The following is a 25,420-nucleotide window of genomic DNA, read 5'->3' on the forward strand; positions in this document are numbered from 1 at the left end:
CCCAACTGGTCTTCCCCCTCCCCTCACCACCGTACCTCTGAAGGGGGCATAGGACATCGCGGGGATGCTCCCCCGATGGATGGAGGCGCGAGACCTGCTCATCAGGCCTGGGGGGGAGGGGGCGGGGGGGCCGGGGGAGAAAGAGAAGAGAGAAAGAGGGGGAGAGAGAGGGGGAGAAGGAGGAGGAGGTGGAGGAGGAGGAGGAGAGAGGAGGAGAGAGGAGCAGAGAGAGGCAGAGAGGAGGAGAGAGAGGAGGAGGAGGAGAAGAGGAGCCAACGGCAGCAGCGACAGCCGGGAGAGGGAGAGAGAGAGAGAGAGAGAGAGGGGGGCGGGGGAGCGAGCGAGAGGAGAGCAGGAGGAGGAGGAGAGAGAGTCCCTGCAGCCCCCACCCCTACTCAGTGAGAGCCAGGGAGGGAGAGACCCCGACTCAAAAACTCTCCCTACAGAAAAAGAGCGGTTCTAAGGATGCAGACCCCAGACCCTGATATGGGGAGGCTCCAGGCACATAAAGATACCTTGCCACCTGGGGTTGGGGGGGTGGTACAGGGGATAATTTGAGGCACAAACCCTAAGTCTAGAGGAAAAGAGGCCCCAATCTCAGAAAACAGATCCCAGACCACCCCCACCCCAAGATGGGTCAAAGGTCAAAATCTGAGCATTCAGTCTCAAAAAGGTTCTTCATAGCTACAGAAATCTTAAAGACACCAGACTTAAACAGTGATTTCAGGGACTGAGATCTAAGACCTAGACTCAAAGGAAAAGATGAGACCAGATTCAGAAAGAATCCAGACATGAAATTAGGTCTTTGAGAACTCAGACCCACTGAGAGATATCAGAGACCCCAGACTTAGATCTCAGAGAAAAGAAACTGCAGACTCAGAGGCTGATAACTCAGACACAGAAACTCCAGACCTTGGTTGGGGGGTGGGGGTGGGGGCAAAAGAGACACTCTACTAGCCCAGAGATGAACTCAGAGACCCCAAACACATAAAAAAGAATTTTTAATACCTCAGAGAGAGGGTGATTGCAGACCCAGAAACCTCCCCCTGCAAACAAAAACAAGGACACTCAGTCCTAAAAAAGAAACAAATAGCAAAAGACCCCAGAGATCCCTCAGAGACAAACTCCAGAGACAGAGATCTCAGGGAGATCTCCAACCCCAGAGTGGTTAAGTATGAGAGAACTCAGCCTGGGAAATGCCCAGTTATACCCACCCAGCAGACCAGAGACCCCAGACCCAGGAAGGAGGGGGAATACTAGGTAGGGAAAGTGGCAAAGCCTTTTTCTCCCTGCCTCCTCCCACCTATTTCTCCTCTCATTGGCCCCTCCATTTTTGGGTCACAGGATGTGCTTGGGCCCCAGGGAGGTTATGTAGGGCAGGTCCTGGCTCCTAGGGGGATGGGTTAAGGGAAGGAGACCCAAGGCTGAGACGTAGACCAGACCCAGAGAGTGAAATACGACGGGGGTAAGGGATAAAAGGACCATCACTACTTCCTGGTGTCTTCTTCATACCCCCAACCTGCAGCCCTCCTCTCCCCCACCTTCTCTATCGATTCACAAGTCTGTCTGCAGTTTTGGGGCTTCAGTTAAGGCTGAGGTGCTCCATTTTAATCAGTCTATCCCACTTACAGGGTCTTAATCCTTTCTTTTAAAAATGCATCTTTCCACCTAGTCGTGGTCTTGCCATGCCCTGCCTGCCTAATCACTTCCCCCTATAACCAGAGACAGTTGGTTTCTCAGATTATACTTGTGCATTCCCCAACTCAAGAATCTGTCAGTCCTAACCAAAATGGCAAGGGGCGCTCTCTTCACCCTCCGGCCCTGAGGTTCAATCTCCTAAGACCCTGTCATTTCTTAAGGCCTCAGGAACAGGGCTGTTACTAGGCACATTCCGAGGTTTAAGGATGAGCCCCCACTCCACAACCTGACGCATCGACTCTGCGGGGTCTCCAGCCCCCCTTTCCCAGCGCCAGGGCTCTCATCATGTGGCCTGCGGGGCGGCCCCGCGATTGGTCTCTTCGCGTAGTTCATTGAGATACCGCTGCCTGAGGCGACCCGCCCCCTCACGTGACAGTGGAACGCCGCTGCGGCTCTCCTCAGCCTGCAATTGGCCGCTTCCGGTTTACACGGAAACGGGCGCTCCATTTCCGTGCACGTCTGCAGATCCGGGTGTTGATTGGTTGGATCCTTCTTCGCCCCTCCCGCCCCCGGAGGCGGGACAAACCGGGCCACGTGGGAGCGAGGATTGGCTGGCTTTGGAGGTTAGGGTAGTCCGCCTTCTACTGTCACGTGGTTTGCGCTGTTTTCTTATCACGTGGCTGCTGCCCAGGTAAGAAGAGGCTGCTCTTCTTGGCTTTGGGTTCTTTCTCCACGTAACGTGTGGTCTCTGATATTCAACCCTCCTCTGCCAGCATAGGCTGCATGAGGCGGGGGCGGGCTCCCGCATTCCTGCTCGGCGGAGGGGTGAGTGATCGGCCCCGCCCCTTCCGGTCCTCGAAGCTTCGCCCATGACCCGTACCCCCAAACCCAGAGGTTGGCCTCCGAGGAGAGAGTGAAAACCGAGTCTTTGCCTTAAATTTTCCAAGCTTCTCTTGGTTTTAGTAATGTTTTTCTTCGGGATGCAGAAGAGGGCGGGCCTGAGTGTTTATGCAAGCGAAGTGTTCCCGGGGTGCAGTTTGCTGGGGTGTTCATGAGACGCCGAATCCACCCCCTGCTCTTAGGCCGCTCTGCTCCTGTCGCTGTTTTGGATGCCGACACTGCTGCCTGCAGCCTCTCGCCTTCTGTTGCTACCCCGAGCCCTGCTGTCCATGGCTTCAGGAAGTCCCCCGGCCCAGCCCTCGTCGGCCTCGGGCTCCGCCTATGTTCCCGGCTCGGTCTCTGCGGCCTTTGTCACCTGCCCCAACGAGAAGGTCGCCAAGGAGATCGCCAGGTGGGGACTTCAGTGTGAAGCGAGGAAAGGTGCTTATGAAGGGAGAGATGGGGGAGCGCCTCCCGGTGCTTCCTACCTGTCTCTGGGCTGCCAGTGCAAAAATCCGGGTCATGGGGCCTTTAAAAGGTGCTCTCTCTTCACTTTCAGGGCTATGGTGGAGAAGCGCCTCGCAGCCTGCGTCAACCTTGTCCCTCAGATTACATCCATGTGAGTCAATTAGGGGTTGGAGGGTTAACCTAACTCAAAGAACTGACTGGCAGTCTTTTACCTTGAGGGAAATCTTTGCCTTCGCAACACTCTCTTCCTTACCTTTTCAGCTATGAGTGGAAAGGAGAAATTGAAGAGGACAGTGAAGTGCTGATGGTGAGAAATGTTTCTTACCCGACAAAAACTTAATTCCCTGACTATTTACTTTGACCCCTATCCCTCATCCCATATCCTGGAATCAAGTTCATCCCCCGATTCAACCATGTTTGTCTTCACCCCTCAGATGATCAAAACCCAAAGTTCCTTGGTTCCAGCTCTGACGGATTTTGTTCGGTGAGAACTTTGATGTGGGTAGAGGTGAGGGTGTAAACTGTGGGGTGAGCCTTCCTGGGCAGTGAGGGGACGGACTCCTTTGGGTAAGTCCTTGCTCCCCTATCGTTTCCACAGGTCTGTGCACCCTTATGAAGTGGCCGAGGTGATTGCATTGCCTGTGGAGCAGGGGAACCCGCCGTACCTGCAGTGGGTGCGCCAGGTGACAGAGTCGGCTCCTGACTCCAGCACAGCCCCGCTGTGATGAACCTTTGTTCTTGCCATGGTTTTCCTCATAAATTTCAACACTCCTACCTTGTGATGACTGGACTCTTAATAAATCCCATTTTTAGCTCTCTCTTCCATTTTACTTTTTCCTTGTCAAAAAGTGAATTTGGTTGGGAAGATCATAAGTGCTTCTAGTCCCTTTCTTCTTGTTTTTTGGAATGATTCAGGGCTGCTAAGTTTGTTTATTTATCTTTATTTCAATGATACAGAGCCCAGGATCTGTTCTCCTCCCCTCCTCAGTCTCCGTCCCCAGGGGTTAAATAATTTTTAAAAATATTTAAAAAGCTGTAACAAAATAACATCAAAGGAAATGAGGGAATGGTTGGGGGGAAGGGTCAGGAACCGTGAAGGGAGTAGAGGAGAGCGAGCCTCTTCCCCAACCCCCAACCTGGATTCCAGCCTGGACAGTAGGAGGACATACCCCCCTAGTGCCCCAGGTACATCCCAGCTGTAGGTGAGGTCAGAGGTCAGGGTATGAAAGTGCCGGTGTGTGTCAATGGGCAGTTGGGCAGAGGCAGGCTGTTCAGAAGATGCCCCCACCTCCCCACTCAACCAGGTACTGCACAGAGCCATCAGGCCGCACTCTCCGAGCAAGGACCCGGACGGGATCCCCACGGGACAGGTAGCCGACCCCACCTCGGACTCCACCCCCAGCCCCAGGAGACAAACTACGGCACAGGGGAGAAGGGGGTGCTGAGCGTCTGGGAACACCTGGGGAGGGGGCTGGGACTGAGGAAGATGAGGCAGTCATCGAGTGGGGGGCACTTTTAGGGAGGTCTGTGGGGAAACCAATGTGAAGTTCCAGGGGTGACCTAGGTAGAGAAAGCAACTGTCAGTCCAGATGGAGATAAAGACTGACCAGAAATGGAGGCCGTGTGGGTCAGAGGAACAACAACAACGTTTAAGGGACCACGAAGTGAAGAGGCCAGAGGCATCACAGGCAAAGGAGTAGAATCTCACCTGTCTGGGGGCTCACCATCCCCAGAGGCCCCTGCGGTGCTGGCAGAGGGGTGGAAGGAAGCGAACATCCGGATGGGACTGCTGGGGTTGGGAAGGAAGAAAGTCAGGACCCAAAGCCGGGGAATAGGACCCTCTCCCCCTAGGAAGGGCAGAGCGCAAACACTATCCTCAAGGAACCTGTCCCTAGAATACTGGGGAGCAGACCCTGGTTCTCGAAGTCTCTAGGTAAAGAAGTGGGCAGCCAAAGGGGAGAGGGTAAAGAAGTTTGGGTGAGGAAATCCAGAAGATTGTAGGCAACTGGAAGAGAGGTTCCAAGGGAGTGTGTCTGGTTGGAGGGAGGAGATGCACTGACCTGGGCAGGCAGCGGGCATCTGTGGGCCTGAAGTTGTAGCCGCTGCTGCCCTGGTAACTCTGGTTAGGGCTGGAGGGTGGTGGAGACACTGAGGCCTAGAAGGAGCAAAGGACTGAGAGATCATCCTTGATTCCTTCCCACACCACCATTTGCCCACGGGTGCCCCTGCCCCTGTACCTGCAGTGCCCTTTGCAGACGAGCCCGCTCCCTCTGCTCCTGGGGCTCGGGCTGGTTGCGCACTGCTGAGGGTGGCCCCAGCTCCTCCATTTTCCCCTTCTGCCTCCTCCTCAGGGGCTCTGGCTCCGGCCTCCGGCGCTTCCCCAGGGGACGTGAGACCCCTCCCCCAGGGCCCTGCCCTGAAGGGAAGCTGTAAGAGGCCTCCTTATCCCCCCAGCCCCCTCCCGGACACCCCAAAGACCTCCCTGTTTCCATACATACACCCTGAGAACTTCCCCATCCCCCCTGGACCAGTGACCTGGTGGGGGCTCCGTCTCCAGGAGGGGGCTCCACAGGGGGAGGGATCCGAGCATGGAGACCAAACAAGCATTTCCTCTTCTTAATCTCCCTCCCTGAAATGAAACTGGGATGAGGAGAGAAATGATACAGGGTCAGTGCTGGAGAAAAGGGACCCTCCTATGCTGTCAGTCCTTCTCAGAGGGCATCTTCCAGGTGAGCTGCAGCCCCTCCCTCTCAGGCTGCGTCTCCACGTCTCCATCTCCTCCGGAGCCTCCCTCCAACTCACCGGTCCTTGTGGCTGTTGAGAGCGGAGAGGAGCTTTGAAGACCGTTCTCCCTTGGGGGTTTCTGAGAGCTGGGGGAGAGGATAAGAAATGGGGTCAGGAGAGCAGTGATTCCCTCGCCCATTTTTCCACATCTCCCTGGCCACCCTGACCCCGAGAGGTTCACCACCCCTTACCTCTCCAAGGAGCAAACTGTCCCAATTCTCAGAGGTGAAGGGGAGGATCTCACGGTCAAAATCAAAGTACTTTTTCTTACAGCAAACACTGAGATGGTAGAGGACAAGATGCGCCACGTCGACCCTGGAGAAACACTGGCTTGTCAAGGTGGTGAAGCATTGCAAAAGCCGGGGGCAGGCAGGGGTGTCCCCCAAGTAGGGGGCTGGGGCCTGTAAAGTGAGAAACTGAGGGTGCCGAGAGAGGAGTGATGCTGAGATCGTGCCCCATATCCAGCTCACCAGCGAAGCTGTAGCCTCCGGACCTTCTCAGGGCCCCCCCGACACACACAGCACTCAAACTCATAGAACCTGGACGTAGGCAAGAGGGAGAGAATACACCTTTTACAGGAAACTACACCTGCCCACGGGGGTGGGGGGTGGGGTGTTCCGAGCAAGGATGGGGCTAACCGGTAGGCAAGGCTTCAGAGCTCAGGAAGACACCTGGTCTGGGATGGGGGGCAGAGCTCCTAGAGGGTCTGCCCAGGCTCACCTGTCCCCGTACAGGAGGGGCTTGCTCAGACACTGGGTGCAGGCCTCGTGGAACCACTGCAGGCAGCTCCGGCACTGCAGCATCTTCAGGTTCCACCTGAAGCGAAACGGGACCAGTGACCCCCCAGACACACCCTCCTTAACCGCTCCAAACCCTGCTCACCACTCTCCCGCCCCCTTCAGCACTCCCACCACCCTGCCATTCTCCTTTGTTCCCCCCCCATCACTTGTTCCCTAGCCCCCAGCCCCTCACTACTCACTCCCCAGGGCCACCACAGTAACAGTAGCTCTGCTGGCGGTTGCTCAGATGCCCAGCGTCCCAGTCCAACCCCTTCAGTCCATACGGCAGGGAGAGCTTCATGCCCAGCATGGCCCGGGCGTAGGGGCCCTTCTTCAGCGCACCCCCCCTCTGCAGGTGGAACAGACAGGTGGCTTCAGGGGTGGAGGAAGGAAGGGTTCAGGAGAGGCTGAGGGTTGGAGGTCCCACAGGGAGGGGCCCTTACCTTGGTGGCGATGGCAAAGACGCACTGGCGGCAGACCCAGGATGCGCCCTCTCCCTCTCCAGGGGCTGGGGCCCTTGGAACGTGGCAGTCCTGGTGATAAGCTGAATAATGAGAATATTGACAGTAGACCACTTATTGCATTGCATACCTGTGTGCGCTAGGTATTGGGACAAGAGTCTTAACCCCATCTCATTTTGTTCTTGACCACGGTCCTGCTAAGGTGGGTGTATTATCTTTATTTTAAAAGCAGGTGAGGTAGCTGTGATTCTTAGAAGTTTAGGGACTTGCCCAAGGTCAAATGGTTAGAAAAAGCTGTACTGGAACTACCCTCTGCCCGCATTTGGGGTTTCCTTGATAGCTCAGTTGGTAAAGAACACCTGCAATGCAGGAGACCCTGGTTCGATTCCTGGGTCAGGAAGATCCCCTGGAGAAGGGATAGGCTACACACTCCAGTATTCTTGGGCTTCCCTTGTGGCTCAGCTAGTAAAAATTCCGCCTGCAATGTGGGGAACCTGGGTTTGATCCCTGGGTGGGGAAGATTCCCTCGAAAAGGGAAAGACTACCCACTCTAGTATCCTGGCCTGGAGAATTCCATGGACTGTACTTTTCATGGGGTAGCAAAGAGTCAGACACAACTGAGAGACTTTTGCTCACTCACACCCTCTGCCCGCAGAGCTCATGCATCCCATCCCAAGGCCGCCCCTCCCTGTGCTGGCAGGGAGTGAGGTTACAGGCTTGTGGAGACTGCCCAGAGCAGTGGCTTGGGGACTCAGACCAGGACAGACAGTATAAGGACCAGTGCTGGAGAGAAGGATCAGAGGCACCCTGGCAGACCTAGGGCAAGCTAGACCATTCAGGAGTCCTGCCCTCTCACCCACCATGGCGACACTTCTCACAGCTGACCAGCCGGTTCCCAGGGACCACAGTCTCAGAGCGACATACACAGCAGAGGAGTTCCTCCCCAGGGAGGGCCGCTGTGAGAGAACAGAGTGTCAGAGGGCCTGTCCTCCAGCCCCTTTCTGTCCCCCATGCCAGGCTTGTTTTCCATTGGATCCATTCTCAGGCTTCTCACCAGGGCTAATGTCTTTCCACAGAACCAGAAACTGGGAATCATCCTCAAACTGAACCAAACACACCTCCCGAGCACTGTCCACCTGGAATGGGTGAGCACAGAAGATGGAACAGGAATCAGACTAGATAAGGGGAATGAGAAAAGGTGACAGGTCAGAGGTCATACCTTTTTGATGGTCCCCAAGTATAGCAGCCCATCTGTCCATCTGGCCAGCACATCTTGACCCTCCCAAAGTCGAGGCCGGGGGCCTGAGGTGGGAGCAGGAGAAGCTGGGTCCCAAAGTGGGGGGGCACCAGAGCGGCTCAGCCGGGGGGGCTGTGCCATTGCATCCTGGGGGGGCCTAGTTAGAAGTGAGACGGTAGGAGAGAGTTACCAATATTGAGGAACTAGCCCCCATTTTCTTTGCCTGTTTTTCTGTCAAAGACTTGAGCAGGTGTGCCCAGCCTCCATTTCCCTGAGACACCTGGGTAGGAAACCCCTGGGCACCCCTTGGGCCTTCCTGACTCCAGCTCTCCCAACAGTTACCACTGGTTCTCTTCTCCCCACCGTCCCCCCACCCCACCAACCTAGTTCTCTAGTTTCCCAGCTGCCAGAGCTCCCCTGGGACGTTGTATCCCGGCCTTGAGATTTTAGCAAAAAGGATGGTTGCAGAGGCAAAGGTTGCCACTCAGTTTCTACTGTCACCTTCTACCGCTGTTTACAGAGGTATTACAATTGGGGTGCTGTTTCCCAGAGACGTGTTTTGGGAGCTTTTTCTGGAGATGTTTTCGAGTGGAAAAGCTTGCCTCCGGGGCCCCCGTGTCTCATTCAGAACAATCATCTTGGTGCTAGGTTATGTCAGGTCACCCTCAAATTCGGGGCTCCCTGCCCCCGGGTTAGAGAACTTCCCTGAGTGCCCCGGGAGGGGGGCGTGTCCCAGTCCGGGTCTCTTCTCCCCAGGACGGCGAGTCGGAGAGGGGACTTGAGTCGGCCCAGCCCGACCCGCCGCCCGGGCGGCGCGGCTCTCCCGCCCGCGCCCTGCGCGCCGACCCCCGGCTCCCTGCCCCCCCCACGGGCGCCTCCCGCCGCCTCCTTACCAGTGACAGCTGGGGCCGCCGGGAGCCGGGCAGAGGCAGACGTGGGAGACTGAGGTGAAACCCCCGCGCGGGGAGGGCACGGCTGGGCGTCGGGGGGGCGTGCAGGCAGAGACCGGGGGGTCCCCAGGCCCAGCCCCTCCGTCCCGGCGGCTCTGGGGCGTATGACGCAGCAGCCAAAGCAGCGGCAGCGGCAGGAGGAGGCGGCGGGGGGAAGGAGGGGAGGGGAGGGGAGGGACAAACCGGCTCGGGGGAGGGTGGAGGGAGGGGAGGGCGGGGGGAAGGAGGAGCCGGGGGGGCGGGCACCTCCTCACCCCACCTCCCTCACCGCCAGCGGGCCCGGAGGGCGCGGAGCGAGTGGGAGCGTCTCCGTGGATGGGGCGGGCGGGCTCGCGGACCCGGCGGGAGAGGGAATCCCCGCAGCCCCTTCCTCCGGAGAGGCCTGCCCTCGGGGCAGGAGGGAATCCCCCGCTAGGCCGCCGGCCGGGCCGCCGCCCCGCGCCACATCCGTTAACTGCCCCCGGCCCCGCAGGGTCACTCCGGGCCCCGCCCCGCGCTCTAGTTCACGACCCCGCCCTCCATTCACCCGTCCCATGGCCCCGGCCCCGCCCCCGCCCCCGCCCCGCGGGCTCCGCCTCCTCCCGCCTTTGCCCGGGCCCCGCCCCCCGGAGTTAGATGCCCCCACCCCGCCCACTGTCGCCGCGCCTCTGCGCACGCGCGACCCCTCCCGCGCGCGCGGCACCTGGGAAGACCCAGCCCTCTGACGGGGCGGCGGCCCTCGGCGCTTGGCGCGAGGGAGTTGGCCCATGCGCCCCGCCCCGCGCGGCCGAGGCGGGTGCACCGACTAGGAGAGCTCGGACCGAGGCGGTGACGCCGCCGAGAGCCAGCCAATGGCGGCGGGCGGAGCTAGCCCCGGCGGTTCGAAAGGGAAGGAAAAGAGCGGGAGGAGAGAGCCCGCAGCTTGTGGGCGGACGCGCCGGCCCCGCCCCGGACTCCCACCTTTCAGCACTCAAGAGTTCCTGCCCCGGGCGAGGGTGGCCTGTGCCGGAGGAAGCGGAACTAGTGACTGGACATCTGGTGCGCACAACCCCCCGGACGTGGATAGGGACGGGAGCAGGGCGGGGGCCACCCTGACTCTGGAGTGACCCGTTAGAAAAGCCGAAGCCCTGTCCCCGTGAGACACAGACGTTTGGCAGAATGGAAGAGCCACAGCTCCCCCCTTATTGGACAACCGCTAGTAAAACCTTTATTTAAAAACAACAACAAATTCTCTTCTTTATTTGATAGGCCCAGGTATCAGCGCCCACTACCCCCGCCCCCCCCGTGTGTCTCACACATACACACACACACAATCTAGATCCATCTTCATTTCTTGTTGGCCTGGGCTGTGCCAATAACACACTGGTTCACCTGCAGGCAGGGGATTTAGACAAAACAGGATAAAAAAATTTTCAGAGCAACCAAAAGTTTTCCCCAAATCACCTCTGAACCCTCAGTGTTAGGGCTGCCCTCAGAGTCCTGAAATAAGGGCTCTGAAAGCAGGTTCAGGCTGGTCTCAGTTCTCCCGCACCCACTGTCCACACTAGATCTGGAAGAGGAGGAAAGGCCAGAGAAGGGACAGAAGCCCCTCACAGGAGCAGAGAAAGGCACTTCTAGACACCCCCAAAGCCCTCCCACCACTAGTGCTCAATAAGCTAGATAACACGTCATCATAAAGGTAGGAACCAAAGCTCCTTAGAAAATTAATGATCTTCAGTCTAGAGCAGGAAATGTACAAGATGAATCTGGAGAAAGGACTACTGGGAACTTGTCTAAAGGGCACAGGAGCCAAGTTGGAGCTTCCACTGGCCAAAGGCGGGCAATTCGAGCATCAGAAAGAATAATGACTTCAAACGATATATACCAAAAGTACAAGATGTTACCTCCTGGATAAAAACTCACTGGTCACCTTTGGCAGTTGCCAGGATACCAACTTATAGTGAAAATTGATGAAGAATATAGCATTTATCCCATCTTACCTATATGGATTGAATTTCAGAATAACCAAATAGAGGACAAGGGAGAGTTCTCAAGAATTGTGATTAATAAATGTAGAACAGCTGAGAAAATTAGAAAATCACGGAGGCCTGACGTGCTGCGATTCATGGGGTTGCAAAAGAGTCGGACACGACTGAGCGACTCAACTGAACTGAATAATAGATCTGGGGCTCCCACGGTGGCTCAGTGGCAAAGAACTGCCTGCCAATGCAGGACAGGTGGGGTCGATCACTGAATTGAGAAGATCCCCTGGAGAAGGACATGGCAACCCACTTCAATATTCTTGTCCGGAAAATCCCATGGACAGAGGAGCCGGGTGGACTACAGAGTTGGATGTGACTTAGTGACTAAACAACAACAAACAATAGATCTAGATAGCGTCGCTGATAAAATCATTAGGGGAGAAAGTTGAAGGGAGTTTTTAAATGGACAGATTGGGCTGACAATACCCAAATGCAATGATCAATTTTTATATCATTAAAGGTGAAACAACTAGGGGGAGGGGGAAAAAATGGAAAAACTCAATACTAGGTGCCTCCTGATATGATGCAATAAAATGTATCATACCATTTTCTTGCCAAGAAATTAGAATCTGATTCAAATCAAGCCTCCAAACCTAATTACAAGAAAACAAAAATTGTGGAGGAAAGAGGAAACAGCCAAAATCTAGAATATGATATGTTCTATAGGACAAACCACCCCACTTCAACAAAAAATGTGGGGGTGAGATTATTACAGATTAAAAGAAACTCAAAAGACCATGTCAATGAAATTAAAAGGGTGGTCCTTGCTTTGGTCCCAAATGGAACACATCCTAATGTATAAAAGGCATTTGAGACAGTCAGGGGAAATTTAACACAAACTGGGTATTAGAGGATCAAAGAGTTCATGTTTTGGGGTATTAATGATGTTGGTAGAACTTTAATTGAACTTGTAGCAAGGGAAATCCTGATTAAAGCAGAAGACCACGGCAGGGCGCTAAGGTGGCTGATTACTTCCACAGCAGCAAGAGTGCACAAGAACACCTGCAATCCGAGGCCCTGAGCAAAGCCAGAAAGCATCTCAAGGCTGTATCCTCAGGAAAATGAGTTATCAGAGGAATATATTACTCTCCAAGGCAGTCTGTAAAGAAACTTCCTGACTTAACTCTTGTAGAGGGAGCTTAGTTTCTTAGAGAATTCATAGCCTGAACACAGCTGACCCTTGTGGGGACTGGAGCCTGAATTCACGCTGTGTATTTGGAATAGCCTGAAAAACCTGTATGTCTTTGATCCAGGAATTCCATTTCAAAGAATCTCTCTCTGGATAGTTAGATGTAACCAAGCAAATATAGAATGATATGTACAAGGTTAGTCAACATAGCCTTGTGTGTAATAGTAAAAGGGTGGAAAGAATCCAAGTGTCCAGTAGAGGGAACTGGTGGATAAACTTTGGTGCATCCACACAGTGGAGTCCTAGGCAAATGTAAAAATAATGGGATGATCTCTGTGCTGGTGGGGAATCATACTAGGGCTGTCTGATTTTTTTCTTTTCCTCCTACTCTCTCTGGCCACCACCCCATCCTTAGGGCTGTCTTGTCAATCAAAAAAAAAAAAAAAAGGCAGGACAATATATAATACGTGAAAGAGAGGGGAAGAGATGTCTTCTGTAAGAAAGAGGGAAATTCCATGCATATTGCTTGTATTTGCAAAAAGAAACACCGAGAGGAGAAGTAAAAGGATAAAACATGAGAACAACTACTAGGACAGGGGGAGACTGTGGTGGGCGGGGTGGAGGCTAAATCTCACTTGTATACAGCTTTCTACATAGTTCTGACCTTTCAACCACCTAATTTTAAAAACTTAATTCAATGCCCCCAGAAGTCAATAGTTAAATGCCTGGCAAATATACATCCTTTCAGGATGCACGTGCCGCTGGCCCCAAGGAACAGGGTGCAGATGCCTACAGTCAGCAGGAAGCCTGACGGGGACCGGGCTGCTAGTGACCGCACCTTGGAGGCGAAGCGTAGGGAGTTGAGGGACTCGGAGACGTTCTCTTCTAGGGGAGAAATGTTCACAAACATGAGCCTGTGGACAGAGGAGAGCGGGGCAAACCCCAGAATCAGTGTCTAGGTCTCTACTACATCGCTGCCCCTACCCTGACCCTGACATGGTGGCTCCCAGCCCTCCCCTTCTGCTCACATCTTGGCACTGCCACCCAGAGAGTTCTGCAGCAGGTAGGTGAGCTTACTGTTCCGGTAAGGCACGTGGGACTCCTACAGGGTGGAGAGAGACAGGCGGTTAGGACAGGGCTGGGGACAGCCAGCACCAGCTGCTTCCCAGGGCCCACCTGCCCCCACCCCCATTCCTACCTTGTTGCTCAAGGCCATGATGACCAGCCCCAGCGTGGACAGGCTGCTGTTAATGGCCTGCGTTTCCCGAAGGCGTTCCCGCTCCCCAGGGCCGAGTGCTAAGCCAGGGTCTAGCCGCTCACTCCCAGCCAAGTCCACCAGGCTGAGGGGGGCCGCACACTGCAGGCCTCGGCCAGCATGCTCCCCAGAGATCTGCAGCTGGAACACGCTGTGACTACGCGACGAGCGCTCATTCTGGGCTGTGCGGGCCACAGCCCGGTTCTGGTGGGCTAGATGGAGCAGGGCCTCCACCTGGGGATGGGGTGCAGCAAGAGGTGCAGTCAGGCAGTGGTGAGCACGTAGCCAGGTCAGGCATGCATGCGTGCCTGCACGCTCAGTTGCTTCAGTCAAGTCCGACCCTTTGCAACCTGTGGACTGTAGCCCGCCAGGCTCCTGTCCATGGGATTCTCCAGGCAAGAACACTGGAGTGGGCTGCCGTGCCCTCCTCCAGGGGATCTTCCCAACCCAAGGGCAAACCCCCGTCTCCTATGTCTTCTGCACTGCAGGCAGATTCTTTACCCACCGAACCACTTGGGAACCCACAGGTCAGATATGGCAATAAGCAAGACCCAGCACCTGCCTTCTTGGTGCTTTTTTCTAGTCAGCAAAAGACTAAATAATTAAAATACACAGTGTATCTAAGAGTATCAAGGAATTAAAAATAGAAAAGCAGTGTGTGATGGTGAGGGCTGCAATTTTAGAAAGGATAACCAGCAGTAATTTCCTGACCGTCGAGTGGTTAGGACTTGGCGCTTTCACTGCCAGGGCACAGGTTCAATCCCTGGTTGGGGAACTGAGATCCCATAAGTCATGCAGTGCAGCCAAAAGTTTAAAAAAAAAAAAAGACGGTCAGGGATGGCCTCAACACCTTAAAATCTTTAAGGTGGTGAGGGAGCAATCCAGCCCTGCTGGGAAAGGAAGGTAAGACCATGTCACGCAATGGAGAGAGGAGGTACAAAGCCCCGATCCAAGGGTGTGATGAGCAGGCTGAGGAAAAGCCCGGAGGCAGGCAGGGAGGTCATGAACCAAACAAGCAGCGTGGGCGGAGATGAGCCTGAGGTCGCTGCGCGGGGCCCAGGGTCGCCTGCCTCAGGAGGTGCGCCACTGCTCTCCATGCCTTGGTTCCGTGAAGGTGGACGCACCTCACAGCCCGCCAGCCAAAGCCAAACGTCTGATCTACCGTCGCCACTCGCCCTTCCTCATCCTGGCCCGCTCCCCCAACCTCCGTCCTGCGTCACTCTGCCTGCGCCCCAGCCCTCCGAACCCATGGCCAGGCCTAGTGGCCCTCAGCGCTCACCTCCCTCTCACAGGAGACCGGAACGTAGCGCGCGTTGGTGACAGTGAGCTCCTCGCTGCCTGGCCCTGCCCGGCGAATCTCACACTCACCCCCCTGGCCCTTCCGGGTCCCAGTGGCCAGCAGGTCTCGGACAGTCTCATTGTAGATCTCTACGTAACTTGCCACAAAGCTGTAGGTCCAGCCCTGGCCACTTAGCTCCTGGGCCACAGAAAAGAGGTGGCGCAGGGCCCGAGGGATCAGCCCCTCCGTCTGGGGGTCTCCCCCAGGCCCACCCTCCATGGTGAAGGTCTTGCCACTGCCTGTCTGGCCATAAGCAAAGATGCACACTGGATAGCCATCCAGGGCTGACTGGACAAGCATGGAAATCTCCTCAAACACTTCATCCTGTCCACTCCCTGGTGGGAACACTCGGTCAAAGGAGAAGTCATGGCGGGTAGGGCCAGCTGGCGCCCCACTCAGGGTCCCACGCCGCTCATCAGACCGGGAGAGGCTGAGGCGGGTTGGAGGATCAGAGGGTCCACAGGGGCCAGAGGGAAACTGGAGGAAGCCAGGGGATGGGGTGGACTCCCCTGGAAGGACGGGGCGGACCCGGCAGAACACACGGATGTTGCCTTTGAGTTCCTGCAGTTGGTTGTGTAACCTCCGGCGCTCCATCTCGAGCCCGTGGAGACGGTCTTCCCGCTCAGCCAGTACGGCCTCCCGGGCTGCAGCCTCCTGGCGCAGAGATGCCACCTCTTCCTGGCTGTCCGACAGAGAAGCTTCTGAGGTCTGCAGCCTCCTCTGTCCAGAACAGAACAGACATGGATGGTGAGACCCAGCAACCAAGAGTAAGAAGTTTCATGATGGGACTGGGGGTGGGAGGTGGGCTGGCCCCTGACCCCAAGGACTTCAGAGTCTGGTAAAGAAGAGATAAGTGAATGTTAACCGTAGTATTAGAATAAGGAGTACACGGAGCACCAGAAAGGGCACAGGGAAGAGGATATCTAGGCTGACACCTCAAAGCGTAGGAGTAAACCAAGACAGGATAGGGTGCAGATAGAATATTCCACAAAGAGGGATGTGCACATGCCAAACGCCCTGAATTGAGAATCGAGTCATTTGAGAGACTGCAAGTAACTCATTCTAGTTGGTGCTCACCAAGGAGCCAAATGGATGACAAGCAGGAGAGAGACTGCATGGGGACCTTTATCAGTGAAGATGGACAGAAACAAGAAGTGGAGACGTAGAAGAGACGCAGATGGGAGAAGGGAGGGTTACAGACAGTCAGAATGGGGTGAAGTGGGGCAGGAAGCAAGACAGTCAGAAGTGCGCAGAGCGGGGACGAGCAGGGAGCAGGGTGGGGGACGGTGCTGCTGGACAGAGGCACTCAGGACTTCAAAGCCCCAGGTGACTTCTGGGTTACCCAGAGAGAAGGATGGCGTTAGCGGAGAAGCCAGCCCTCACCTCCTGCTCTCCCAGCCGGGCAGCCAGTCCCGTGCGCTCCTCCTGCAATCTCAGCTGTTCCTTCTGGAGCTCTTGCACTAAGCCCTCCTGCGTGCCCAGCCGCTCTTCCAGCTCCAGGACGCGGGCACTCAGGTTCCCCAGCTCCCGCTGGCCCTGCTCAGCCTGGGCCCGCACCCTGGTCAGCTCCTCTTCCAGGGACCTGCGCTCTGCCCCCAGGGCCAAGGCCTGTTGCTGGGCCTCCTGGAGCTGGTCCCGCAGCTGCTGGTTCTCCTGGTCCAGCACCTGCTTCTTCTCACGGCAGCATTTCAGCTCTGCGTTGAGGTCACATAACTGCCCCTTTAAGTCCCAGGCCGCACGTTTGGGTTTCTTCCCTCCCACCATGGGAGGTGCGGCAGTCGCTAAGATGGACACAGAGAAGACAAAGGTCAGGGCAGCCCTAGCTCTGTCTCCCTCCTCCCTCCTCGCCTTAGGGCCTCCACACCTGAGGCTCTGTCTCCTCCTTCAGGCAGGGAAAGGACCAAAAGGACTTCTCTGGCACTTACCACCTCCTCTCCCCAGCCCAGCCTCTCACCCAAGATCTTATTTGTCACCTACTTCCAGGCTTCTGGACGGGAACAACAGGACCTGGCTTCTGAGTCTTTAGCACTAGAGAACCAGGAAGGTGGCATCAGGGGCGATAACACCAGGGTCCCTCCACCTCTACCCGCCTCCCTTCACCCCAACCCCTTCTCAGCCCTGGCTCTCAGACACTATTATTACCTGGGGCAACAGCCGTGGAACATCGGGGTGCTGGCTTCCTGGGAGCTTTGGGCACTGTTGGGAGACAGGGGAGAGGAAAAGCAGTCATGACTCGCAGGCCTGGGAGTGTGTCCAAAGACAGAGGAGCTGCTTTTTCAGAAGATTAGAAATAAGATAACCTTCCTCTTCCTCTAAATCTGACCAACTCCTAAAGATGTCCTTCCTAGGACCAACATGCCAAGAAACAAGTTGGACCAAGACAAGGGAAACGAGCAGGGCGGGGGGTGGCGAACGACGTGTGAAGTATGCAAGTGTGTGTGTAAGACACACTGGGGAGCACGCCCGTATCTGCTTGCAGACCCACAGAGCACCCCTGGAAGGACTCGCAGCTGCCCCCAGCGAGGGGGCTGGGTGGCTGGGGAACAGAGGCAGGAGGGAGGCTTCTCACTGCATAAGAACTCCTGTGCCTTTGGGACTTTGAAACCAGTGGAGCGTGTTACCTATTCAAAACCAGCTAGGATTGAAAGAAAAGACAAAGACAGACATGAGCTGAAGAGAGCTGTGGGCCGGCTCTCTCTCTAGCCCTGGAGCCCACCTGCAGTCTGGCCCTGCATCTGTGGCGCGGAGCTGAAGGCTGCTGCTCTGGGGTAGGTCGTGCTCACTCTGGTGCCCAGGCCTCGTGTTCTTTTCTGGGGAAAGACAAGGGTCGGGTGGGGTCCACAGCTCCGTCTGTGATGGTTTCACACACACGACCATGGATCTCCAAACCCAGCTCACCTTTTCCGGCTCCAAGGCTTCCTCCATCTGGTCAGGCCCCCTCTTCAGCCTGCGTCCCGAGAGAGGCAGTCGGGAAGCAGCCTTGGCTAGGGGTCTCTTCAGCTCTACGTTCCCCTTCACTTCCAACAACGGGGACCTCTGCTGGGAAGAGAGAGGCCCTTCAGACCACACCCTGAGGCACAATGTCCCAGGAGTTCCCCTTTATGGCCCCCGAGCCTGACTGTCAACATCATCTCCAACAAGCATTAACTCAGTACCCCGGGGCCACATGCTGGGGCTCTCAGATGAGGTGCCAGCCAGAAACCATGGAGGGAGGTGGGACATGACACAGTCCCTAAGGGACAGGACGGACAGACACATGCTGGACTTCAGCTAACTTCAAGGGGAGGACCTAAACAAGCGGCAAAGAAACCCTCCTTTTGGAAGGCAAATACTCGGCCTGCACATGGCATGGCTGAGAAACCGATAAACTCTTTTAGTGAGAGCTGACAATCATAAACAAGGGAGTGATTTAGAAAAGAGACCAGGCTGAAGGCTGGGTGGGAGGAGTAGGTAACATTTATTAGGAACACTTTCAAACATTTTATCTGTATCAACTGACTTAAACCTCACAGCAGCCCACCCAGGAGGTGCTATTATTAGCCCCATCTTGGAGATGAGGGAAGGAAGGCTCTGGGAAGTAAAAGAGCTGCTCTAAGGTCATTGATGAATAAAAGGCAGAGCTGGGGTTAGAAGCTAGACAGTCTGGTTCTGGAGGGTGTGTTTTTAACCACTGGACCACACAGTCTTATAGGGCATTGATGCCACGCCATGGAGTTTAGGTTTGGGCCCTGCATGCATGGAGAGTCAGATACAATTTCTGATCAGGCATGTAAAAAAATATACGAAAGACATTATTATAAATAATAATAATGACGTGGAAGTAGGCTGAGGGGCAAGGGGAAGACAAGAAAGTAGCAGCATGGCCAGTTTGGAGAGCACCAAGGACAGGGATGCAGTGGGGGTAAGGGAAAGGAAGAGCCTCCCCTCTGAGTAGCCCGGCTCAGGGTCTGGATCGCGCACAGCCTCTGCTTACTCCTGCCTTGGGAGACCAACCATCCTGGTTTGCCAAGGACTGGGGTGTTTCTTGGGACACAGGACTCTCAATGCTAAAACCAGGTCACTCCTATGCAAACTGGGACACATGGCCACCCTCTTCTTATCCCCCCTTAGGAAAGCACCACAGATAGATCAATTTCTGATTTTCACTATGGATAACTATTAATTCCAAGGCCAGTTTCTCTCTGCCCTTCAGTTTACTTCATTCATTCAATATTTACAAAATGCCTACTCAGTTCAGTTCAGTTCAGTAGCTCAGTCGTGTCCGACTCTTTGTGACCCCATGAACTGCAGCGCGCCAGGCCTCCCTGTCCATCACCAACTCCCAGAGTTCACTCAAACTCACATCCATCGAGTCGGTGATGCCATCCAGCCATCTCATCCTCTGTCATCCCCTTCTCCTGCTGCCCCCAATCCCTCCCAGCATCAGAGTCTTTTCCAATGAGTCAACCCTTCGCATGAGGTGGCCAAAGTACTGGAGTTTCAGCTTTAGCATCATTCTTTCCAAAGAACACTCAGGACTGATCTCCTTCAGAATGGACTGGTTGGATCTCCTTGCAGTCCAAGGGACTCTCAGGAGTCTTCCCCAACACCACAATTCAAAAGCATCAATTCTTTGGCGCTCAGCTTTCTTCACAGTCCAACTCTCACATCCATACATGACCACTAGAAAAACCACAGCCTAGACTACGCAGACCTTTGTTGGCAAAGTAATGTCTCTGCTTTTGAATATGCTATCTAGGTTGGTCATAACTTTTCTTCCAAGGAGTAAGTGCCCTTTAATTTCATGGCTGCAGTCACCATCTGCAGTGATTTTGGAGCCCCCCAAAATAAAGTCTGACACTGTTTCCACTGTTTCCCCATCTATTTCCCATGAAGTGATGGGAGTGGATGCCATGATCTTCATTTTCTGAATGCTGAGCTTTAAGCCAACTTTTTCACTCTCCTCTTTGACTTTCATCAAGAGGCTTTTGAGTTCCTCTTCACTGTCTGCCATTAGGGTGGTGTCATCTGCATATCTGAGGTTATTGATATTAAAATGCCTATTACATGCCAGGAGTAACAGGCGTGGTCCCTGTCCTCAGGATGGCCACAGGACGGTAGGCAAGTAAAACATAAAGAGATGATTAAATCTTACTGAGTGCTATCAGAAAAGGATCCCGAAGGAGGGAGTCGGCATCCAGTTTAGATGGGGAGAGCGTTAGACACAATCCTACAAAGTATTTTTAGGCTGGGCCTTGAGGATGAGAAAGAGTTGGCTTGATGGGCTTGGGCCAAGGAGGAGCATTCCAGGCAGAAAGGAGAGGGATGTGCAAAGAATGACGGATTCTTCTTTTCAGCTGAACACAGGGATGTGCAGAGAAAGTGGGCAAAGGAGGGCAGAGGCAGGAGGGAGACTGCAGCAGCTGGGACGCCAGCATGGAGTCTGGGGTCTACTGAAAGCAAGAGGACTCTGACATTTTCAGTCAGAACAGTATGATTCAATTTGTACTGAGAGAGTGAACTGTGGATTTCCCTGGTGGTCCAGCGGTTCAGACTCTGTGCTTCCACTGCAGGGGGCTCAGGTTCGATCCCTGGTCAGGGAACTACGATGCTGCACACTGCACAGTGCAGCCAAAGAATAAAGAAATTTAAAAGGTTTAGGGGCTTCCCTGGTGGCTCAGTGGTAAAGAGCCTGCCTGCCAGTGTGGGGGACACAGGTTCCATCCCTGGTCTGGCAGGCTCTCACAAGCTGCGGAGCAACTGAGCCCATGAGCCGCAGCTACTGAGCCTGCGCTCTAGAGCCCAAGCTCCACAAGAGAAGCCACCACAATAAGAGCCCCCACACACCACTAGAAAAAAACCCGAGCAGCAACAAAGACCCAGCACGGCCAAAAATAAACAAATAAATACAATTATGCAAAAAAAAGATAAAATAAGGCATATTTTTAAAGTTTTTTTTTTTAAGCGAACCGTGTCCAGTGCAAAGAATGAATGGAAATAGAAGATGAGGGTTATCGCAGCAGAGGGATGGCATCATTCCCTCATCCATCCATTCATCATGGGTCTGTCCCACTAGGTTTGTTGAATGATGCTCTGGACCAGATGCTGTTCTAGGCCCTGGGGCAAGAGTAACAATGTAAAGTCCCTGCCTGCCCATAGCTTACTTTCCAGGGCAGCCTTTCCAAACTGGGGTACAAGAGAAAGCTCTACAGAAAATGAAGAGTCTTCTCAATTTTCCCAAGAATGTAAACAGCTCTCACCATTCTAACAGCTAAACAGAGAAGTTAATTCATTAGATACAAAGATGCCTTAGGGCATTAGAGCTTAATTCCCCAGGAACTCAGTTGAGAGGGGATATTCTAAGAGTCTGAGGGCTAAGCAGAGGTAGCATGGGGCTGGGGAGCAGAGCAGGCAATGAAGGAGATGGAGTCTGGCCGACTCCAAGAAGCCTGCCCTGCTTCCCAAGATCACAGGAGGAAAAGCTGTGCTTGTTTTCCAGTAAAACTTCTCGTTTTTAAATATTGTTGATTCACATGCAGTTGTGAGAAGTAACACGAAGAGATCTAAGAGTATGTGAAGGCTAATTTTTAAGAAATGCTAAGTTTAACTTCAGGAAAGTGAGGTTGAACTACTTGTGATACAAAGAGGTTCAAGGATGCTCAGGGAAAACTCTGAAACAATCTGATATCCTGGTTTTTTTTTAAGTTCATTGGTTTATTATCTTTCCTTACATTAGACTGTGAGCATCACAAGAATATGTCTGTTCTGTTTACAGCTACAGAACCAGAGTGTCTAGCACAATGTCTGCTATATGGTAGGACTCAATACAGTTTTAAAGGAATGAAATTAGATGGCCACTAGCAGTGAAAGTGAAAGCGGCTCAGTCGTGTCTGATTCTTTGTGACCCCGTGGACTATACAGTCCATGGAATTCTCCAGGCCAGAATACTAGAGTGGGTAGCCTTTCCCTTCTCCAGGGCATCTTCCCAACCCAGGGATCTAACCCAGGTCTCTCGCATTGCAGGCGGATTCTTTACCAGCTGAGCCACAACAGAAGCCCAAGAATACTGGAGTGGGTAGCCCATCCCTTCTCCAGCGGATCTTCCTGACCAGGAATCGAATCAGGGTCTCCTGCAATGCAGGTGGATTCTTACCAACTGAGCTATGAGGGAAGCCCATCCACCAGCAGGGATTCAAACTGCTGGCTCATATACAAATAAAAACGAAAAAAAGAGGTTGCATTCTCTTTTTCCTGCCACTTGCAGAATTTTGCACAAAGAATACTGATTTTAATTTTTTAATTAAATGTAGTATGAAAATTAAATTTTTCTTTTCAGTATTTCAAGGTCAAACTTTCAATTTCTTAATCAGCCATGCCCATTGTTCTGTCTACACTAATACAGTGGATCACTGGAAGACCTCCCTCCTGGGAATTTGTGTGGGTTCAGAAAATGTGTTCAAAGGTTTGTTTACTCAGGACAACTCCAAAGAGCACAGTACTTAATTTTCTCCCAACTTTACACAATAAGCTCCTTCCATAACATCACCTTCCATAACATAAAAACAGATTTTCATTGACCCCTCCTATACCACTTCCCGGTTTGGAGGTGGGCACCCTACTGCTAACTTATCCATGTGCACGTCTGCTCCCACCCCTCACCAACTCAAGAGCACCCAGGCAATCCTTCCTTCTCCACACCATCACTTCCCCTTTCTCCTGGATCCTTCCAGTCAGTATACAACACACGCTGTTACTGCTTCCAACCAAAGAGTTTTTCTCTCCTAAACCCAATCAGGATTTCAGTCCCACCATTCCACCAAGACTGCTCTCAAGGCCACAAGTCACCCTGTGTTGATCTCTCCCTCTTACTAAGTTCACTTAGCTCCCGGGAGACCATCCTCTGCTGGTTTTCCTACCTTTCTGGTAGATCTTCTTCATCTCCCCAAATTTTATCAGTGGTCTTTCTAATCTCTATGTTCTAGGCCACTCCTACGGCTTTGCACACCACTCATATGCTGTCAACTCCCAAGCTCACATCGCCAGCCCAGACTTTGACTCTGAAGTCATACTGCCTTCTCAATGTCACCACTTGGAATCCTAGTAAACATGCCAAACTCTGACCGCCTGACATCTAATCCTTTCAACCTTACAGCTTCCTCCATCTCAACTGATATAACTCCCTTTCAGCTGCTCAAGCAAATACATCTAAAGCCCTCTCATTCTCTTATATACCACAAAGTCTAATGTCAGCAAACGTGGCCAACTCTATCTTCCAAATAGATCCAGAATCGGACCACTTGTTACCACTTCCCCTGCCACTCCCATGACTCAAATCACCATCATCTCTCACCTGGATTATCACACTCCACTGGTTCTCAGCTAGGGATGACTTTATCCCCAGATGTGTAACAATGTCTGGAGACACTTTGACTGGCATGATTAGGTGGGGTTTGCAACTGTCACCTAATGGGTAGAAGCCAGGAATGCTGCTGAACATCAGCCAATGTATAGGACAGCCCTCCACCCCCAATAAAATGTCAATAATGTTGAAATCTGAGAAAACCTGCCCCATTCCTAACAGCTCTCCTTGTTTCTATCCTTGCTCCTTTACAGGCTAATCTCAATGCAGCTGCTAGAATGGTCCTCTTAAAATGTAAGACAGATCTTGTCTCTCTTTGCTTAAAACCATCCAGTGATTCCCCACCTCACTCAGAGAAAAAAACCAAAGTCTTCACAGTTGCCTGTGCAAGAAGTCTGTTATCCGACTTCCCTTACCACAACATTCCCTCACCAAAACATTCCCTCTTGCTCATTTCAATGCGGCTTTGCTATACAACTCTAGGGACTTTGCTCTAGGGGATTCCCTCTGCCTGGAATGATCTTAATAACCCCTTGCCTGTTTCCCTCACTTCCTCCAAGTCTTTATTCACCTCTCACCTTCTTCATTGGGAGCTTACTAAGACCACCCAACTTAATTGTCTGTCTTGCCAGCTGGCCTCCCCTCCTCTCCTCTTAATCTGCTCAAACTTTTTCTTTTCTCGGTAGCCCTTAAAACCTTAACAGCATTAGACGATTTACTTATCACATATTGTCTGTCTCCCCAAAGAATGGCAGCTCCATGATGACAGGGATCTCTGCTGCATTCCAAGCACATCGTTAGGTGTGATGTAAATATGTGATGAATAAACATGAGAAGGCTTCTATTCTTTTTCACTGTCACAACACACTACTCCACTCTCTGGCTGGCAGGATACAAAAACTATCTCTTTGTAGCAACTTGACTTTGGGTAAATCTGAACGCCAAACACTAGTAAACAGAGGATTCTGGCAGAAGCCCTTTTCTGGCACCAGAAGTCAACCCACTCTCACTGTCACAAACACACTTCTCTCCGCAGGAGGGAAGAGGCTGCAGGAGGTCGTGGGGTGCCGCAGGGCACTGATGAGAGAAGACTAAGTTAACCGGTCCCACTGAGCAGAGATCTCTGCAAAACCTGGGGAAGGAGAGATAATGCAAAGTCCTTCGGTTCAGAGTAGTACTCCACCCCTCTTCCCTTCCGAGGCCCACAAGCGGCTGCAAAGAGAGACAGGACACGGAAAGGCATTAGCAGGGATTCGGCTTCAGTCACCGTTTCCCCAGGGCTAGAGGCCATCTCGGAACTCACACTGAATGAACTGGAGGGAACGTGTTCAGACAAGCCTGAAGATTCGAAACGGGAAATCCTGGATACATGAAAGTGAGGAAGGGTGCTGGGGCTCCCTGAAGCTGCAAGAAGGCAGGCCAACGTGCCCCCGCCGGGGCCGCTGCCTGCCTTCTCCGCTCTCCACTCCGCATCACTCCCACGGAGCGGGCCACGCGGATCTGGGCCCCGCCGGCCGGACCGAGGCCTCCGGCCGGTCAGCGCTGAGGGCTGCGGTAGCCGGCTGTCGTCCCCGCGCCGCCCGCCACTCACCTGCGGCTCCATGTCCGGCTCGGGGCCACTCACGCCGGGCAAGCGCGGTGAAGAGGACTCCGAGCCGGGGCTCTGGGGACCCGCGTTCTCTCGCGCGCTCGCGACACGGAGTACGCGCGCTCCGGAGCCCTGCGCTGCCGGCCCCTGCGCTGCCACACCCGCCACTTTTGAATTTCAACGGCCGCCACCCGGGCTCACCTCGCTCGGCCCGCAGGGGCCAATCGTCGCCGTCGCCACAACCCAGAGCCAATCGCAGCGCCCGCCGCCTCCCGAGGCCACACCCCGCCTTGCCGCCACCGCCTCCTTCCTGCTCCCCCCGCCCGCCGCGGCAGGCGACTAAGCCCCACTTCCGGCACCACTTCTTTCCTCACCCCCCGCCTCCTTCAGCGGGAGGCGCGCGGCGCTTCCGCTCGGCTCCCGGCCGCCGCTCGCAGCGTCAGGAATGACCAGGAACGCGCCGCCCGAGCGTAACTCGGGTGGGGGCGGGGACGCCGGCTCAGGGAGGCGCGCCTGCGCAGAAGTACCTGTGCGGGCCGCGGGGCCGGACCAGCGCCTCCTAGCGGCGGCGGCAG

General features: G+C 54.1%; 4 protein-coding genes across 18 annotated transcripts in view; 1 reads left to right on the top strand and 3 right to left on the bottom strand.

Moving 5' to 3' along the window:
• The window catches only part of SYNGAP1 (synaptic Ras GTPase activating protein 1), a 30,070-nt gene extending 29,779 nt beyond the window's left edge, over window positions 1-291 (bottom strand). For 8 of the 9 annotated variants that reach the window (XR_001917121.1, XR_001917122.1, XM_018039076.1 and 5 more), the window contains exon 1: window positions 36-120. Coding sequence is in view for 7 of the 9 variants with exons in the window: in XM_018039076.1 (XP_017894565.1) it covers window positions 36-102 (67 nt within the window). In the remaining 2 variants the exon portion in view is untranslated. Of the gene's footprint in view, window positions 1-35 lie in introns of all 9 variants that reach the window. The other variant, XM_018039074.1, reaches the window with a different exon arrangement.
• On the top strand, window positions 2,204-3,808 carry CUTA (cutA divalent cation tolerance homolog). 4 transcript variants are annotated; one of them, XM_005696227.3, is made up of 7 exons: window positions 2,231-2,329; window positions 2,412-2,463; window positions 2,721-2,929; window positions 3,077-3,136; window positions 3,247-3,292; window positions 3,420-3,469; window positions 3,584-3,806. In XM_005696227.3, the coding sequence occupies exons 2-7, from the start codon at window positions 2,422-2,424 to the stop codon at window positions 3,708-3,710; spliced, it is 534 nt and encodes a 177-aa protein (XP_005696284.1). In that variant the 5' UTR covers window positions 2,231-2,329; window positions 2,412-2,421; the 3' UTR covers window positions 3,711-3,806. The 4 variants fall into 4 exon arrangements, with proteins under 4 accessions (XP_005696286.1, XP_005696284.1, XP_005696285.1 ...); XM_005696228.3 differs by having other exon boundaries at window positions 2,248-2,329; window positions 2,417-2,463; XM_005696229.3 differs by lacking the exon at window positions 2,412-2,463 and having other exon boundaries at window positions 2,204-2,329; window positions 3,584-3,808.
• PHF1 (PHD finger protein 1) lies at window positions 3,896-9,365 on the bottom strand. 3 transcript variants are annotated; one of them, XM_018038557.1, is made up of 15 exons: window positions 9,140-9,363; window positions 8,229-8,403; window positions 8,064-8,145; window positions 7,870-7,965; window positions 6,992-7,092; window positions 6,749-6,897; window positions 6,490-6,585; window positions 6,240-6,308; window positions 5,961-6,084; window positions 5,788-5,855; window positions 5,521-5,625; window positions 5,223-5,412; window positions 5,046-5,140; window positions 4,694-4,774; window positions 3,896-4,545 (listed from the first exon to the last, which is right to left on the bottom strand). In XM_018038557.1, exons 2-15 carry the CDS (start codon window positions 8,385-8,387, stop codon window positions 4,257-4,259), a joined length of 1,704 nt encoding a protein of 567 aa, XP_017894046.1. In that variant the 5' UTR covers window positions 8,388-8,403; window positions 9,140-9,363; the 3' UTR covers window positions 3,896-4,256. The 3 variants fall into 3 exon arrangements, with proteins under 3 accessions (XP_017894046.1, XP_017894045.1, XP_017894044.1); XM_018038556.1 differs by having other exon boundaries at window positions 3,907-4,545; window positions 4,694-4,771; window positions 5,223-5,625; window positions 9,140-9,365; XM_018038555.1 differs by having other exon boundaries at window positions 3,907-4,545; window positions 5,223-5,625; window positions 9,140-9,364.
• Window positions 9,875-25,003, bottom strand: KIFC1 (kinesin family member C1). Of its 2 annotated transcripts, none has more exons than XM_018038579.1 (11): window positions 24,849-25,003; window positions 17,818-17,958; window positions 17,636-17,729; window positions 17,062-17,115; window positions 16,897-16,947; window positions 16,303-16,700; window positions 14,860-15,639; window positions 13,524-13,814; window positions 13,354-13,427; window positions 13,164-13,239; window positions 9,875-10,546 (listed from the first exon to the last, which is right to left on the bottom strand). In XM_018038579.1, the coding sequence occupies exons 1-11, from the start codon at window positions 24,858-24,860 to the stop codon at window positions 10,502-10,504; spliced, it is 2,016 nt and encodes a 671-aa protein (XP_017894068.1). In that variant the 5' UTR covers window positions 24,861-25,003; the 3' UTR covers window positions 9,875-10,501. The 2 variants fall into 2 exon arrangements, with proteins under 2 accessions (XP_017894068.1, XP_017894069.1); XM_018038580.1 differs by having other exon boundaries at window positions 10,386-10,546; window positions 17,818-17,955.

This window comes from Capra hircus, chromosome 23 (assembly GCF_001704415.2).
Source record: "Capra hircus breed San Clemente chromosome 23, ASM170441v1, whole genome shotgun sequence".
NCBI lineage: Eukaryota > Metazoa > Chordata > Mammalia > Artiodactyla > Bovidae > Capra > Capra hircus.

Excerpts from the sequence above, each read along its gene's own strand:
- CUTA (XM_005696227.3), top strand. The coding sequence starts at position 2,422 with ATGAGGCGGGGGCGGGCTCCCGCATTCCTGCTCGGCGGAGGG. Across the intron at positions 3,137-3,246 it reads GTCCCTCAGATTACATCCAT|CTATGAGTGGAAAGGAGAAA; the intron begins GTGAGTCAATTA and ends TTACCTTTTCAG. Across the intron at positions 3,470-3,583 it reads GCTCTGACGGATTTTGTTCG|GTCTGTGCACCCTTATGAAG; the intron begins GTGAGAACTTTG and ends TCGTTTCCACAG.
- PHF1 (XM_018038555.1), bottom strand. The coding sequence starts at position 8,387 with ATGGCACAGCCCCCCCGGCTGAGCCGCTCTGGTGCCCCCCCACTTTGG. Across the intron at positions 6,085-6,239 it reads CGGAGGCTACAGCTTCGCTG|GGTCGACGTGGCGCATCTTG; the intron begins GTGAGCTGGATA and ends GTGTTTCTCCAG. Across the intron at positions 5,141-5,222 it reads GTCTGCAAAGGGCACTGCAG|GCCTCAGTGTCTCCACCACC; the intron begins GTACAGGGGCAG and ends TGCTCCTTCTAG.
- KIFC1 (XM_018038579.1), bottom strand. Across the intron at positions 16,948-17,061 it reads TTCCACGGCTGTTGCCCCAG|TGCTAAAGACTCAGAAGCCA; the intron begins GTAATAATAGTG and ends CTGGTTCTCTAG. Across the intron at positions 15,640-16,302 it reads CCCGGCTGGGAGAGCAGGAG|AGGAGGCTGCAGACCTCAGA; the intron begins GTGAGGGCTGGC and ends TGTTCTGGACAG.